This window comes from Bombus vosnesenskii, unplaced genomic scaffold (assembly GCF_011952255.1).
Source record: "Bombus vosnesenskii isolate JDL3184/JDL3185 unplaced genomic scaffold, Bvos_JDL3184-5_v1.1 scf7180000013295, whole genome shotgun sequence".
NCBI lineage: Eukaryota > Metazoa > Arthropoda > Insecta > Hymenoptera > Apidae > Bombus > Bombus vosnesenskii.
The window spans coordinates 520,448-538,596 of record NW_022882946.1 but is presented as its reverse complement, the minus strand read 5'-3'; the positions used below and the strand labels follow the sequence as shown (position 1 = coordinate 538,596).

At 43.3% G+C, this 18,149-nt stretch overlaps 1 protein-coding gene across 13 annotated transcripts in view; it reads right to left on the bottom strand.

The window, feature by feature from the left end:
* LOC117233211 overlaps positions 1–18,149 on the bottom strand; it is a 192,695-nt gene that overhangs the window by 74,423 nt on the left and 100,123 nt on the right. For all 13 annotated transcript variants that reach the window (XR_004493281.1, XM_033493306.1, XM_033493299.1 and 10 more), the window contains 2 exons: positions 4,593–4,641; positions 177–429 (listed from right to left, as the gene is read on the bottom strand). Coding sequence is in view for 12 of the 13 variants with exons in the window: in XM_033493299.1 (XP_033349190.1) it covers positions 177–429; positions 4,593–4,641 (302 nt within the window). In the remaining variant the exon portion in view is untranslated. The remainder of the gene's footprint in view (positions 1–176; positions 430–4,592; positions 4,642–18,149) is intronic.

Sequence of the window (18,149 nt, the reverse complement as noted above, 5' to 3'; positions counted from 1 at the left end):
AGAATTACGAGTCGCGTGTATCGCGTTGGGAATTGTGTCTTGCTTCGTTCCAAAGACAAAACGAGGGGAAAAAGAAAGAGAAAGAAAAAGGCTAAAGGGTAAAAGATGGGAAAGGTTTTTCGGTGGAAAGAACGCGACAGGTAATTCCAGAGGGAGGAAAACGTGGCAAGTCTGACCTTTGTAATAAAAGAGGCAGTACTCGGAGAGGACGAACCACCGTTTCTTCCAAAGCATCAGCCCCTCGGAGCCCTGTTTGTGTAGCCATCCCTGAAGGGCGACGGGAGCGGAGAGTGGCCTCTTCGCGGCGGGCGATCGTAAACCTTGGGAGCCGCTTCGTCTGCGAACCCCCGACACGGATGCGGCCACCCCCGAGCCATCGTTCTTGCTACGTACCTGGACAGGTACGGGCAGCGGCGCCGCCTGGACAACCTGCAATCATTTTAGTTTCGTTTATGCTACTTGTCTCTCTGTCGAGTCCACGCTGCTACTATAGTCTGTTCGTACGTACGTGTTGCTTTTTCGACCAAATCTATGGTTTTCGATCGATTCGACGCGTATTGGCTAAATTGAAAGCAAGTTGTTGAAAGTAAGAGTTAGAGCCATGCAAATAGCGGTACGTGACACGAGCTTAAGAGTAATCTTTCTACGCAGTACGATGATAATACCAGTGCCAAGCGTCTTATTCTACAGCGAGTGGAAAATCGCCACGACGTTTTGGATCAACAAAATTGAAACTTTCGGGCAGTCAAATTTTTGTAGATTAGAAATCACGCGCGCATTACACGACGTTAAAGCATGTAGCAGCTGACACGGCAATTTAACCCGTGTCGCGGCAAGCCCACCGTGGATAATAGAAATATTTATCATGCTAATGCCGTGTGATAAATTTCGATCTAATTTACATAATTACCAGCTACCGGAAATTTGGATAATTGCAGGCGATTATCATTTTCGTTTTCGTTCATTTCGCGCGTCACAAAATATCTAGCCAAGATCGCAATTGGTCCACTAAGTTGAACTGCTTTCTAAACTGGAACCCTGGAATTGTCGATTAAGCTTACAACACCGCAGGTCATCGGGAAACTGACAGCGGTTAGCGACCAATCTTCGTTTCTGATATTTACGTAACTTGTACCCAAATCTCTCCTTTCGTTCGATTCTGCCCGAGATAGCGGTTAATCTCTAAATTTAATTTTTCTGTCATATTTCGAAACCTCCTTTATTCGAAATTTCTCCACGGAAATCGATTTTCGTGTCTGATCTTCCTGACTAGAAGGGGGCTTTTATTATCGTTTCGATATACGATGACTACGCTTTGGCTCCTGCACTTTGACAACTTTGATTTCTCATGAGATATTCTAAAACAAACAGTTTGCGTAATACACAGAGAAATGAAAAATCGACTGCGCGGCAGGGACGTTTCATCGAAACGTTCCCGTCATGGATTGACCGATGGAATTTGTTAAAACCAGTGAATGGAGAAGCGGAGAACTATCGAAACGGTCAGTTTTGAGAGAGTAACTTCGTTTATACCGGTCAGTCGGCAAGGTAGCACGTCGTGCAGCGCCATGTTGCTTCCTAAGCGACAGATTTTTCGATAGCTGATCGGCAGCCGCTTTTCCGCTACCTGTCTGATCGAGTTAACGCGAAAATTCCGTCCATCCTATGGAAAATTTATCAACTAGCCGCAAAATCTCACGTTCGTCGGAAATACCGCGAAATCGTAATATTATTTAAACTACGTTCGACGACGCAAGAAACAGGAAGCAAAGAATAAATTTTCTAACAGACGTTCATCGACCTATCGAATAAATATTTTAAACGTACGTAGGACGTACGTTTTTTAATCGAATAGTCTGTTCAGGACCAAATACAAGGAGAAGCAACCAAGATACGAAGAGATAATACTCGATAATTAATAGTATTTAACAATTATATTTAATTAATACTCAAATAGAATCGTGCCAAATCTTTTGACAAATACGACGAACGGTAAGCGAACGTGCAAAAGTCAGCATACGAGCAGCGGGTTTCCACTTTTTGATTTTCATGGGAAAACCGGACTGGCTATCGAGCTTAAGATTAAGGCGAAGCTCGGCGCGTACCTAATCGTCTCTTCTCTTCGCTCTTTTCCACTTTTTATTATTTTCCATGTTTCCAGGCCGTGGACCAGCTTTCCGAGAAACGGTTGTTTCCCCCGGAACATTCTCTTCGAGCTTTTTCGGTCTACCTAGTTGCTGAACACTACGGAAGCTTTTTCATCGTTTTGCTCGATTAAAGGAACGACAACGTATCTCCTCGACAAATTGCCAACAAAGCTGGTTTCGTTGGAAAAATTTGACTGATCGAGTTGCCGGAAGTCGATTTAATTGGCGAACGTTTGGCGCTATAGCCGACAACTGCTGCTGCCGGCACGTGCCAATTTTATTCGAAAAAAACCTGGTTCTCGTAATTTCTCCTGATGCTAATAACAACGCAAAGAAATGTCGAGTTTCCAACGAGTACACGAATTAATTTAACTAATCTATGTTAAAAAGGAAGGAAATCAGAAATGTCATCGTGTCGTGAATGTTTGCATCGGGGAAGCGATCTCCATCGAAGCAGCTTTCTTTCGAATCCTGCCATTTCTACCGCATGTACAAGCGTACAAGCTGGATTGGCTTCCATAATTCGGTGATAACGAGACAACAACAGTCATCGAATCGTCTTGTATATGATCTATGGCTGTTATACGCCGACTAAACGAGAATGAATATTCATCGTGAGATTAGAATGGTTCTCACGCACGAAGGTATGCGACTACGCACATAGTTCGTATCGATATACGTACGCTGAATTGCAGAAACTCGCGTTTCATCATAGTCGATAGCCAGAATCAATTACTATTGGAATGTTCTTTTTAAGTTCTTCTTTCAAATTCTAGTTTTCCGTAAGAAGAGAATTCTAAGAAAATAATAAACCACGATAAAACATTAAAATAGTCTTTCTCGCTAGTTGCAGAATATTTGCTTCGTCGTTTCTTTTCTTTCAAATGCATCTACGTGCTCGGACAGCATAATAGGTCCAAACTGTTCTCTAGCGGTACATCCCATCCCAGATTTGAAAATTCGAAGCTTCTGCAAGCAAAACAAACAGTTGTCTTCGCGCTTCGTGGATTCCCGGGATGTGCCTCAAACGCGGGGGAAACAAGGGTGATTCTTCTTTTCCAAGAAAGAGAGAGAGAGTGTCGCGTCGGCAAGTTCAGGATCGCGCGACTCCAAGCGATTCGTAGGCCGAACAAACCGACCGAGAAACTTTCTTCCACGGAAGCAGCGTCGACGACAAACCTGAAATTCGACCGAGTTAAACCGCAGGATTGAAGAGATGGCAATTCAAAAAATGACTCGGCTAAATTTCTACCTGGCTGCCGAATCGACGAATCGTCCGTCTACGCGGTTCGAAGCGAGACGCGAGTTTGAAACTTCATCGACCGCTAGCGGATCGAGGCGGAGAAGTTCCTTTCGCGAAAAAAGGAAGAGAAGAAAGTAGTTCGATGTGACTTTCTTTCGCTGCGGCTGCCTAGCGTAAATGAGGAGAGAACGACGCTTGGAGCGGTTTATGGCGGGTGAAAATTGCTACCGCGTTTTGCCTTCGTCCGTCACTGCTTTTCTACGACTCAAGGTGGCAATATCCTGTGGAGAGACGTAACGAGCTGTCACGCACCATTTTAGCGAAGCTTCCAGAACAAATGGAGGAAAGAAGATAGGTATATTTGGTTCACCGTTCGCCACTTTCGCGCAAGCCAATAAACGACAGTACATGGAAAAATAATAAATGAAATAACGATGAATTTACGGTGCTAGAAGGATCTTGCCGTGTTCAGTGGCTGGGTTGGTGTTATCTCCCGTATATTCGATCTCGTTTTAGTCATTAACGAACCCAAATTATTAGTCGACAAGTTCGCGATATCGCGACTCATCCAAGACCAAGGTCTTTGAACCTATCGTTTCTTATCCGAAGATTAATCTGATCGTTGCATTAGAACTCGCGGAACTGTGCGCACACGAATAATTGAGCTGATTAAATCGCAGCGACTAGCAGTTTATCAAAGAGCACCGCGAGACGGTAATTAGAGGAGCAAAACGATGTAACTGGAAACGTTTAAAGTTGCCGGTTATTCAGTGAGATTTCTGCATTAGTCTCGGCCGCTTATCGCGTCGATTTAATCGCGTTAACTTCAAACGACATCGTTAACTCTGCCACGGAGTTCCGTATAGTATCGTGCAGCACGGAGAAGGAAGAAACCTTTACAACTGCCATAAACCCCTATGACACGTATCGATTTCTCCAACTTGGACGAAAGTATGCAACTCCCTCGGAGACGCTCTCGACTTGCACCATCTTCTACCGGTTGTCCTGATCTTGCCCGACAGTTTGTTCGAAACGGCAGTTAATAGCACTCTTAACGCTTTTCTCTAACTCGTGTACGCACCGTTTCGTCTTATCAATGAGAATCAAAGATCGTATCTTACGATCCTTGGATCGATCAAAGAAAAAAGGCACGTGAAATTAAGTTTCAGGGCCATAATTTCAAAAAGCTGTATCGTTCGAACCTTTTTGCTGTCCATTCCGGACGTCGAGCTGGTCACCGGCTGGTCGAGCCTGAAACAATAAAAAATATCGGTCATATGAAAACGTTCCTTAACGTCTCAAGGGTGAATTATCGTTTTAAACAGAATCAACGACCTTTCATATCGGATAATTCGCTGTTAAAAGCTAAAATACCGAAGAATTTCAACTGCCATTTGCACGACTACGCGCGTTCAAAACGATAAGTATACGGAGACACGTTGCTCGTGGTGGCGGACAATTTTTCCGGGACAGTTTGCTCGGCTGAAAGCTGAAAGTTTTCAGATGCGAGAGCTTTTCGGTAATGGGCGTTCAAGTTTCGCGAGTTCTTTCGCGGAAGTCGAGTATGTACGCGGAGCGACTGGTAAATCCTTTCAGCGGTATCCGCTCCCTTTATCGACTCCTTTTCGCCGGTGCTTTTTTCCTGTTTCTCTTTCGAGTCTCGACGCGTGTTAACAACTTCGGCCCCTTGCTGGTAGTGCATACGGAATCGACTGCGAGTCTTTGAACAGCACTTTGCGCGACCCGGCCCGTCAATTAGGGGGAAAAGGGATCCCGTTCCCGTACCCTTCAGTTTCGTACCGCGTTTACACGGGCTTCGTTTTCCTCTGCTAATTCGTAATGGTGACTCTGCTCCATTTTCCTCGACGAAACTCCGGCTCGTTCTCGAATACACGAGAATCGGGCAGAAACGCCGCTATTGTTTCTTCGTATCCTTTAGGCCAGCAAACGAAATAGAATCGCGTTTGCTTCGAAAGGTAATAAAAAAGTGTCTGGAAAAAGAATCGAGATATTCGGCAAAATGGAACAAGATCTTCTATCGCTGGTCGAGAATTTTCGAGACAATCCAATCACCGTCCAAACGGCAGCACCGAAATTATCGGTGTGTTATAAACGTATGGATAATTAATGCGATTCAACCGGAGGATTCCATCTCGTTACGGCATTAAATTGTTACGTGCATTTAAAATTTTCGGAGAATCTGCTATCAGTTTCACGAGAACGACACGGAATCGGCGAGTGAACGGAAACGTAAAGTCGAAGATCCGCCTCTGCGTCGTAACGTAAAATGCAAACTCGTTTCATCAAATTGAAAGAATCGCAAATGGACAGTCATAAATGTAGCAGGTAACGATTACGTGAATTGAAAAATTGCCTGGTTGTTACTTTCATAACGGCTTGGAAGGTAAGAACTCGTCACTGTGTATCGTAGCCGATGCAGAGTAATCAATCACTTTCCAAAGGCTTCGTTCTTCGTTAAATCGATTCCGTTGCTTTTCTATTTTACATAGGAACGAGGCAAAGAACGAGAAAATTGCTAACGCCAAGTTGCTTTGCATCCTAATAACCGGCACTAGAAATACCTCTATTTTTTACAAACGGTTTTTCCGCTCCATAGATAGAAAAGTAATATTGTAAAGCGATTACTTCTCAATTACCATATTCGTGATATACCTATATTTGCCCTATCTCCAGCGGATTTGCAAAATCGAACTTTGCTATATTGATATTCCAAGTGCGCCATACAGGGGAAGAATGAAATAGCTTTCATTCGATGCGTTTCGAATGATTCGAAAGTAACATGCAAGAACACTGGTAATCCTATTTCGCGAAAAGCTTGTTCGTTTAATGGACAACCGGTAGTTTTCCACCGTTGTTTACGCAATTTTCTATCTAACGAAACAGGAGGGAGGAAGAAAATATCGAAATGTGATAAGTAACGTGGAAGGAACGCAAAGAAAACCGATAAAGCACTCTCGCGGAACACAGCTTTTCTCGAAGAGAAGCGAAGCTTCGGTTGCGTTGTATCGAAATGAATTATTAAACCCACGAGCGTGAAATTATACAAATATTTATTATGTGTGTGTGTATGTATAAATTAATACAAAAGTACAAGAAACCGAAGAGAGTTATCGACCTGTATGTATTTTTGACGAAACAATCATATCGCGACTGGATCTTCGATTCCTTTTTAATGTTCGGATCGCGGGAAGTAGAACAACGCCGAGAATAGAGACGAAGAGGAAGGGTCGTATAACACGTCGAAGTTCGACAATGGTGAGCGATTAAAAACATGCTTCGTGTTGTAAAAAAACGTGACATTGCATCGTACGAGAGATGTCACTCTAAGTGGTTATCAAAATCCACAGACGTCGCGGCTGAGAAATTCTTGTTCGCTTTTTCGACGCTACCGCGAAATTTCTCGGTGATAAATATTTAACCTCAAATTTCTAAGTTGTCCAAGTTGAAAGAAAAAGGAATAATCTTATATTTCTGGTATGAAAATTCCAGGAACGGTCGCAAGTAATGAAAATGTAAAGGTTGCAATGGTATAGGTTTGAAGGAAGGTCGTTAAAATATGGTCACGCGAGGAAAATAATATCCCACCGTCGTACGGATGCTAAAAGGAAATGCAGCAAGGAGTTTCGCCGGATGAGAGCATCTTCCTCCATCGGAAGTTTACCATGGATGAGAGGGAAATCACAGGACTTGAATTTTCCGAGGGCGCCTGTAACGCGTGGAAGAAACGTCACGAACCCTCGTTTCTTCGAAATTCTACCTACGCCACGTAATCTGGCTTAATCTCGCATTGTGCCGTAAGAAAAGTCGCACGAACGTGTCGTTTCGAAATAACTTCCGCGCAAAAACCCTTGGCGTTGGCAATTTGCAGTACACTGTTCGTTTTCGTTTTTATTAAACCGTAATTGCAACGATGTTCCTTTATTACGGTTTCTTTCGCGTTCGCCAGAAAGAACGTAGAACGTAGAACAGGATTTCTAAAAATTGGTCAACTTATCGGCTTTGTACGCGGCGTTTTAATTAATACAAATGTAAAAAGTATACCATAGATACGCTACGCGCAGTAGTTTTAGAAAAATATATCGGTCTTCATCGCAGTCGCGCTTTCTTACAAATCGGCCAAAAGCGCTTTTTCGTTTATTTGTTATTTGTTTATTTATTATTTGATCACGCGTTTTGGAATAAAAGAAAACCGATTGTTCCTGGAGTACAACGTTTCGGTTTTACCGAAAAATTCGAGCAACGAAATTTTGCAAATAACGCGTTAAATAGAAAAATATTTTTCATGTTCTACGTCGTACGCTTATCGAGAATGTCAAAGTTCTTTATCGTTCGACCTTCGGCGAAACATCGCGCTCGCGAGGTAACGAATTTAAAAAGCAGATTGTCGCGTATCTCAGCCCCTGGTCCGGTCAGTGGATGCAGCCGTCGCGACCTGATTTCCAGATACAATAGCAGCCACGGTTTTGCGCTGATGTCATTGAAAATTTATCGAGTGTCTCTACAAAAAGCTCGGTTCAGAGGAGAAACATCTGAAAAGAAAGAGCTTGTTCGCGATGCTCGCGCGCAAATTGCCGAATACCTCGGCCTTTCTTTATTTACGTACGCTGACGCGACGCGACGTGCGACGATCTTCGTCTCTCTCGTCTTTTAACCTGTTCTTTGAGAATGGGTGCAACGAGCGGACGTTCGATGACACTACAGGCAAGCTACTTATACTTCAGCTTCTTGCAAGACCTCGAACAAGACAACGTAGAAGATGAAGGAACGCGACGTGAATTCTTTCGATTAGCAAAGGGAGTAGCAAGGTATAATTTAGAATATTTTCGATTCGAATTTCCTCGAGCCACGAAAATTAACGCATAATTGAAGTTTCATTAAGGAATCGCTGTAGATATACAGGGTGGTTGGTAATTGGTGGTTCAAGCGGAAAGGGGGTGATTCTACGCGAAAAAAGAAGTTAAAACTATAGAATAAAACAAAATTTTTTTTTTTTTTTTTTATTTCTTCATCGAGACAACGATCTACAGTGAGATACGTTATAACAAGACGTGATAAAATGCACACGTACCGAGCGAAAATTCAAAGTCGATTTTCTCGAAAACAAAGCCTCGAACGAAAAATTGTTATTCTATATTTTCGACTTCCTTTTTCGCGTAGAATCACCCCCTTTCCGCTTATACCAGCAGTTACCAAACATCCTGTATAGCTCGATATACTTTTTCTTGCAAGTCGTTCCCCCACGAGGCAGTTGGATCGAAAGAATCGCCTCTCGTTGTCGTTGTCGTAACAAACCTCCGCCGATCATGAAATTTCCTTTGGATGCTGTATCCAAGAATCGTACGGGTTGCCTCGATAGAGAAGACGAAAAAGATTTGCGAAAGCAGCAAGCTTTTTGCGATGAGAACGTTTGCACGAACCAAGCTTTCTGCGGATTAGATCGAAATAAATGGAAATCGAGTCTAATACGAATTTTGTTCAGCTTGGACAAATTTTCACAAATAAAAAAAATTTCCCGTGCGTTTCTACGCTAAGAAACTCATACGGTATGCACTGTAGCATAGGTATCGGCAGCGATCGTGAACTTTCGCGTGACTATACGTGCTAGCGATACCTGTGTATATATGTAAAATTCGCGAGATCGCGACAGCAGCTCGTTCGTTACTCTGATTTCGTATCGGATAGATGGAGAATTTAACTAAGGTGAGCGAGGGTCATCAACTTGCAGCCCTGGTTGCCGATAAGCCTCGTCCACTTTATTCACGCCGTGCCAGTTTACGTAACATAAAACCATGGGGACTAATAAGTAATTTCTAGCGAATAAATATCGAGAGCGTTCTTGTAATTCGCGTGAAAATTCATGGATTTTTAGGTGCGCGATTCGGTTATGAAATAACTGGGAGAGAGACGATCCATTCCGATCGGTTTTGCGATTATTTCACGCGTCCGACTCACAATTAAGGGTAATATACGATACACCGGCGGTTAAATCGGGGTCCGATGTATCGTGGTCGAGAAATCTCGCGCAATTTTATCGTATCGGGCGCTCGGTCGTACAGAGAACAGAACCCTGGCAATATTTCGGTATCGTGCATCGTTCGGCACGCGGAACGTGCAACGGCTTGCGAAATAAAGAATTCGGCTAACGGAAGTTAATCAAGAGATTAATAAAGGGGATTATATACCGAGATATTTCCGTTTTGTACCGTAAGCGACAGAGGATTTGCGTGTTTCCAGACAAACTGTTTTACCGTACGAAAATTTGCGATAATCGCTGGGAAATCGGGTTTTAAAACAAGATAATATCTAATAAAAGAGGTTGGATTAGTTGCGATCTTTTGCAGCATACGTCGCTAAAACGGGATAATTTTGTTCGAAGAAACAAAGTTCTCGCGTGTTCGCGTGATTTCGAGGACGATACGGTGACATCTGAGCAACATAAGAAGTTCCAAAAATACGACAGCACATTTTCTATCGACAAATTGAACAGATAACAATTGGTGATCGCAGACCGCTCGCTTTCCCTTAAAGAGACCCTTTAGCCAGGCTTTTAACTCTCCTGAAATCGATGCTCGCATGGGCTCCATCCATACGTTGTATTTCAGATTTTTAATCAAATTTCAATGCAAATTGGCTTTCATCTGTGTAATTGAAAGGTCCAACCAAATAGTACACGTATAACAAATCAGCATCGAGTAAACTGGATTATCGTAGATATATCGTCGCGATACAATGCGTAGCGTTATAATAAATTATCGCTTTGATATATTAAAAAGGAAACGAAGGCAAATTTCATGCAACGGAAAGGGAATACGTAATCATCATCGATATCTTCGATGAGAGATTTTCAGAGCTCGTAATACGAATATTACTAGACGAGCCGGTCGAACGTATATTGCGCGATAAAATTGCTATGAAAACAATACCGTTCCTATCCTGATATTCGCCTTTAAATCGCGATAAGAATTACGTTCGACCGACCGCGTAACGAAAAATCGTTATTTACATCGTGCATAGGTACATTTAAGTGTATTTTTGCAGCGGCTTTTACCATAAAATTATATTGTCACGATGCGGCGATGGTTCCGTGCCAATAACTTGCCGACGCGACTGATGGCTGGGGTTTCCGATAATATTCAGGAAGTTCTCGTATCTGTCGCGAGAACCGCCTTCGAGCGAATTACGCGAGCCTTCTGCATCTCGCCGAACTAGCATCCTCTATTAGCGGCAAGCTGACGGCGCTACTTTGAAATAAAAACCAAATCACAATTTTTTTTTATTTCGCTATCTTCCTTTCATTTTCCTTTGCCCTGAAAATTCTGGAAATTTCATTTCTTCCTTAATTAAAGAGAATAACGATAAAAAGTTGCCTTAGGACAGATGTTACGAGAAACGTTTTGGTATTAAAAAGGAAATAAGTAATTAATTCATTATTCTAAAGTAAAATTTCATTGCCTGGGAAACACGTGCGAAATTATTCGATAAACAAAATATCTCTCTGTCCGTAATTTTACCGGGGAAAACGAAGTATCGCTCGGAGACCGTTGACTCGAGAGAAATCGATTCGCGTTCCTCTTTGCGATTTGTTCGCGATCGCTGTGGTCGCCCGATCGATAAACGCCGCGTAACGATCTCGCTCGGTTGCTAGCTCGCAACGATGCTGACTGGGATGTTCCGTCGCCGCCGCCAAGATTTAGATAGCGGCGAGCAACCTAACCACGACGATGAATGCTCGTGAACCAGAAAACGCGTGTACCGGCTCCAGCCGAGCGCCGAGAAACCAACAGCAGTTGCCACCTAAATCGCTAAATGAAACAGCTTTCCAAATGGAATTACGCGCGAACGTTCGAATCGGTGCTCGCATCGTTTTCATTCGGTACAGGAGAAGTTGCTGCGATTCTCTATTTTTGCTGCTCGCTTATCGACGCGTTTTCTCCGGAAGATAAATGAAGCGAGAAACGGAACCTTCGAACGAAATTGGAACAGCGTTTGCGGCGGTCTTTGAGTACTTTGTTGGCAAATGAGAGACCATGGATGTGTGTTCGTTTGGTCAACGAGGAGTATTTGGGTGCTCGGTTCGAGCGGAGAAGGAATCAAAGGAAAAAGACCAAGTGTCGTGATATGAATCGATTTCTCCACTATCGTACACGTACAAATTTAGTTACCAACATCGAATGTGAAAAGCCAAACGCTTGACGGTTTTTGCAATTCCAAGTATCACCGAGTCGTTCATAAAGGATACGTCGTGTACGTTACTTAAACCGATACCGAAAAAAGCACTCGGTTTAGCCCTAAGGAAAAAGGGAGGAAGAAGGTGACCGAATATTTCCTACGTTGCAGTAATCCCCTTCTTCGAGGACGTACGGCTCGTAACCTTGTCACGCTCCGTATATTTTTAATAGCGAGTCAATGGCGAAAGTATAAAATAATGGAATATAATTGAAGGGAATATGCTGCATTCGTTATAAACGAAGAGAGAGTATAATTCTTACGATATCGATGTTTTCATAAGTGAATTTTATTTTCGAGGAGAGAAACTAAAAACCTTGGTGGGATTTCACCGAGCCACGAACAAAAGGTTGAACGAAAACCTAGAAGGACAATTGAAGCCGAGCGGAACGTTTTGAAGGACGGAAACTGCATGGTTGCACGTAACGTCGTAACACGTACGCGTCATTTAAAAGCAGTAATATTCTTGGAAAATAGCGAGGCTCGGTGTAATAACCGTAAAGGTAGTTTGAGCGCGAACCCACCTCGAAATTAGACGAGCTTACAGCGTGTTAGCTAAACGGACGTTCGACCGCTATTCAATTGCTACGGTAATTAAGCGTTCGTTACAAGTTTTTACGTTTTCGCGTATGTTCGACGCGATAGCGTTATTGTCTGGCATCGCGTGATAACGCGGATACCGCTTTAAACGATGAAGAAAAGAAAACATCTTTCGCGAGGGCGCAAACGAAGCACAGAAGTTAAATCGAAAGGTCGTTTAAAGACACGTATACCGATGGAACGTATAGATATATAGATATCGCCTGTAAAATACATCGGCCTATCGCACTTTATTAATCGCGGGATAGGCGAGGCTGTAGCGTGTGCGGACAAACGAGCAGGGTCATGCGGAAGGTCAGTTCGCTTCAAGGGGAAATCAATCGATCGCGAGCCGGACGATTTTTCGCCTGAAAGCCGGCCGACGCGTCCCTCCCAAACTGATTTCGCGGACTGCATCGACCATCGCAACGCAACGATGCGACCTGTCGCGTCTGTCACGGTATCATCAGTTTCTTTCCTTCTTTCCAATGCGACGTGATTTTTCGTACATCAACGATGCATCGTTTATTTCAGCGTTCACACGTTATTATTTTACGTTATTGTCGCTCGACAGAATTGTTCTTCGATCTGAATCGATAGTATCGCGCTTCTATTTTTCTTTAAAAAATTTGAATTCGAACGACCAAATATTAGCACTTATTTCATGCGGTGTTCCTCCATCGGAATCTCTAAAAGCCGATAACGACACTTGAATCACAATTAATTTGACGAGTTCCGTTCCGTGTTCCCAGTTCAAATATCGAAGAATTATCGTTTGACGCGAGCCACGATTTCCGAAGCCGATAATAACACGAAAACGGCTAACGATGGCTGGCAGAAATCGTGTCCTGTTCGACGACCAGTGAGATTCGCGAAACGTGGCTTTCGTTGATCGTTTTAGTCGTTCCGGCGCATCAGAAGCGAACGAAATTCATCAGGCGTGCAACGACCGCGGATCTTCGGCCGACACGATGCGACATTCCTTCGCAATTTCCAACGATCGCGCACTCGGTGTCCGGCAAATCGCGCAAAGCGTCGCTCCGTACCCAGCCGGCTCTAACGAACTTGACGAGAAATTCGTGCGTCGATCCTGCCGTAGTAGGTTCGTTCGAGAGCCAATGCAAATGATCGTTTTTGTTTCGAATCGTACCGGCGAATGATAAATTCAACAGGAGAGCAGACCGAACGAACAAACGAGGTCTGGAAGAGGAGATTTTAGTCGAATCCGTCTGGTGATTGTTTTGTAGCGAGCTGCAGGCACCGAAAGACGATAAAACTGAAAGGGTCGAATCGATCGTCGCTGATTTCCAGCTCGTTAAAACTCACGGTTCAGTCTGAAAACGGCAAAGAAGCTGTAACACATTGGGTAGATTTTCTTTTATTTTACACAATTGAAATCGAATAAGGCGTATTTCAATCTTTCAAATATGCCAATTCCACAAAATTCGAAACGTTAACTTCAGACTATAATCGATAATTCGATAACTCAAAAGGAGCAAAAGTGTATCGATTCGAAAGTTCGGTCGGTTGAACTTTTCATTGCCTTTATCGTCGATTAATTCAGTCAACAGTGCGGACGAATAAACAAAGCAGGAAGACTAAATTACTTCCGCTGACATTACGTCATTCTGACTCGAAACAAGGTCAGCTAAAGGCACGAAGCGAGCGACTCCATCGTAGTTTGGCTTATTTTGCATTTTGGTTCTCTTCGAATTTTCGTGGTTACAGAGATTAATGAAAGATCAAACTCGAGGAAGAAAGAAACGTAAGGAAGAAATGTGTGTACTTTTGCGTCGAAGAGATCGATCGGACCGGATGTGACGGTACAGGATGATTCAAAGTCAGAGATCGATTAAACGGATCGACCGAACTAGCGCTTGTTTCTATCTTTGGTAATAAAACTTCAAAAATAGTTTCGAGAATCTGAGGCGTATGATAGATACGAGGAGAATAAAGTATATCATTTTTACGTTTAAAACGCGAGGATATACTATACATCCGATACCACGCAGCTCTAAGAATTTCAGGTTTAATCTCGTACGTTTTTACGATTCGTTCTTGCCGTGAAGATAATTATTTCGTTGCTCGTATTATTGGAAAACACATGGATGAAACTCGGGAGACAACTGCGTGATATAACCGTGGTAAATTATGTGCCTCGGAGAATCGTTCGAAAATCTTTGATCTAAACTTTATCGTAGTCATTAGTCAAGAGACGTAAGAGGCCCAGATCTTAGACTTTAGACGCGCAATATTCAACCTAAAGACGTTGAATCTACGTATCGCATATACCGAAATCGATAACGGACTGAGAAGCTTCGCGAGTAACTCCTACAGACAGTCTCTTCTTGGTAGCATGTATATTACAAACGTTAGGATAAATTTATTTTACTTTATCGTTGTGATACTCTCCGACGTTAAAATTAACTTTGCACGATCGACGTTATACCAAAACGAATTTTATCGATCCGAACTTCAGAGGTTCCACCAGGGTTCTATTCTATGGTTTTCGTTTCTTCTATTGTCAAAATTAGCGTCATACATCTCGCTTCCGCTATACACATTCGTGGCTAACGAGAACGATAAGCTGACAAAGTTGGATCGGATATATCAATCCGCTCGTTCATCGCAGGCTCCGTTCGGCACGACGATTACACCACTTTGACACGGCGATATCGTTCCCGAGGAGAGTTACGATCGCGTCTCGAAATCAGTGATTTACGCTGTTTACTTGACCACCTGCGTAATTGCCGATATTCGTTACCTGCGCGGCTCGTGGCATAGCAAATTGTTATCGAATGCGTCATTGGCTTTGGCCGTCCGAAATTAACGGACCCGTCAGAGCGTTCGCCTATCGTTTCGTGCCGGATATGATTATCAATAATCAATCGCGAAACACGGCTGAACGAGACGTCTATGAAAATATTCAGCGAAATTATAAATGAAACATAGGCTGGCTGTGAACGAGGTTCGAGTACCTTCTGGTCAGTCTAGCTTGGTTTATGCGTTCAGTGAAACAAGGATCATTGTGTTTTACTGTATTAGAGTAACTAGTAGATCAAATGGATTAACATACATCGAGCCAGAGTAAATATAGCGGATAAAACGAATTACGAACAACGAGCTACCTGCTTATATCTATTCGAATTTGGTAATTTTACGTGTATTTGTTGTAATCGAATATACTAGTGTATTACTCGAATAAAAGAAAGCAAAAAGCATCCGGAAAGGCAGAAAACGCGTTAACGCTTATCGTCTTCCCCTATCGTCGAACACGCAAGGGCAAGAGCATCGCAATGCACCCTATCCGGCATCGTTTCTCCTTCTTCGTCGCGTGAATCCGTCAGTCCAGGGAACAGGGAATCGGTACGACCGCTGGCCTGGTCATCGATAACGTCCAACCGAAGAACGTGGCCAGCCTCGATCGAGGGGTAGCTTCCTCCCCGATTCATCTTCTATGCAGCAATCTCCGCCATTGTCTGGCGCGTCGCGTCGCGTCGCGTCGCTTCGTCTCGCCTCGCATCGCATCGACGACATTGCAGTTTTTGGAACGTGCCAGTCGATCGAAGAAAAACGATGGTCGCGATTCAACGCGAAACAAAACGGGAGTAAATGTGGAGAACGATGTCATCGGACAGTCGCGTCTCGCATAATCGAGATCGGGTTTCGATGCGTCTTAATTCGCATGGGAAATTGGGTCGGCGCTATGCACCACGATGCGCCACAGTCCCATCGTTGAACGCGGTCGCGCACACGCTCGACGATCTCCAAATTCGCGCGCGTAATGCGGCTAAACGACCGGTGACTGCTACAACGTTTTGCGGGACACGTCGCGACTTCCTTCGAATAATCAGCGAAATTCAACAGAAGAGAATAGATGTGAAAAACGATACGGATTTCGTCGTTCTACGTTTACTCGTTAGTCGTTTGCGTAGATCGTTTAACGCTTTGCGATGATTAAGTTCTACAGATCGATCGATTACTATTGACGATCGTTTGCATAAAACAAGTTTGCATAAAAGAGTTTTCACCGCGAAGCTTTTTTGAACTTGGATCAACCGATTGGACGTTTGTAACTCGGATTTCTTGACAGTATCAAGGATAAAATTCTATAATCCGTTTGTATATGTAAATTCCATTTTTATCGTATAAGAGATATTACGACATTCGATCATATTAAACATTTTACGGTAGAACTTTCGAATAAGGAAACTTGTTCGCAAATATTCTCGAATGAATTAGCGCGTGTAACAGGTCGGGGAACTGTTGACACGGTAAACGCCGACATTCCACGGATGGAATTGTAATTTTCCGCATAAAATTTGGACAAAAATACGCGATTTATCCGATCGATATCGCGTGCACTCCGAGCACATGGCTGCCAATTTCTTATTTATTATCCCTTGATGAGCGTGAAAACGATGGAAACGAGCTGCTTTAAATTTCCATATGCAGTTCTCGGTCGCTTGATCCGAGGTTTTATACCATATTTTTGGTTTAAAAAAGTAACCTTTGGTTTAAAAAGGATGAAACGGAAAGAGAGAACGAGACGTCGTGCACGGCTGAATATTTCAACGTGAAAGTAACGATAGGACAACAGAGTAGCTTTAATCTTGCTTAAAAATGTATACTTTCATATCGTAATGTTTGGCGTTTCTAGAGAACGAAACGGAGATGGCGCATGCCAGATGTCGTCACTGGATGCCGCGTCGTGTCTACTTCCTTACACAAGCCTCGCGCCTCCTTCCTCCTCTTCCTGCATACTTTTGCATTTTCGCTTCTGTTCGATATTTCTTGCCGTTCCCTGACTTTTCTATCAGGAGTAAATCTTTCAGGGATTCACCGGGGCTTGGTAAACGTCGATGCACATTTGCTGATCAGTCCGTGGAACGTTCCCCGTCCAACCGTATTTCCTTATTTTCTCTGACTTTTCCAATGACCTCCTTTGTTTTCTTCAGTCTCCTTTTTTCCCAAACCGTCGTTTCGCCGAGTAGAGGTAAATACAGAACTTAAACGATGACAAACACGAATGGTCGCGAGTATAGTAATTTGGTCGCAATGAAAATTTATCGCTATCATGTTGTAATTACAATTACATTAGTATTATTTATATCCTCGATAACATTGACAACCAACGTTATAAATAAAAAAACAGGTACCCAATAATTGGAAAATGACTCGTTTTACGCTTATCGTGTTTATTCGTGCGATCGATGTTACGCTTTCGAACGGAAGAACCAAAATGATTTAATCTTTCGATAAAACCGATTTCCGTAAAAGCAATGGGAAATTTCATAAAAGCACCTTTGACTATGTATCAAAGCAGCAGAGTCTTTCTTTTCGAACAAATATATTTATACAGAAAACAGGACTCTCGTGCTATTTTCGTAATGCAAGTTGTGGAATCGCTCGAACCTACGTCCCCTAAACCAGGCTAAACATCGTTGGAGAACGAGCGATGGCATATTTTTCGAAGAAAGAAAAACACAAATATGTCCGGTCCATTGAAACGTGGTTTCTCGCAAAAATTTTCGAGTGGCGTGTAACTTTCCGCTTGAAGGAGAAACGTGGAAAAAAGCGAGGGTGGAGGTGGTTTGTAGAGCGAAAGAAACGTCACGACAGAGTATAGATAGGCGAGTGCGAAAGAGGCTTCCCGTGAGAAGTCGCAAATATTTTCGCTCACGGCCCGGAAGCTCGCGTAATCCTGGCTGAGACGCTCTCTTCCGAACGGGAGCTCGCGCGTCGGTAGCGCGCACACGGCCAATAACGCGGTAGCGATTCGATGTTCCAACGAGGATACAATTGGATCGAGCCCGTTCTCCAAACGACCAAGCGTCTTCTATGACTTCTATCCGCCACCGTTTCTTCCACGGAATTCCAACGTCGACGCGTTTTGAAAGTTTCCACCGCGGAAATTCGACGCGAAAAGAATC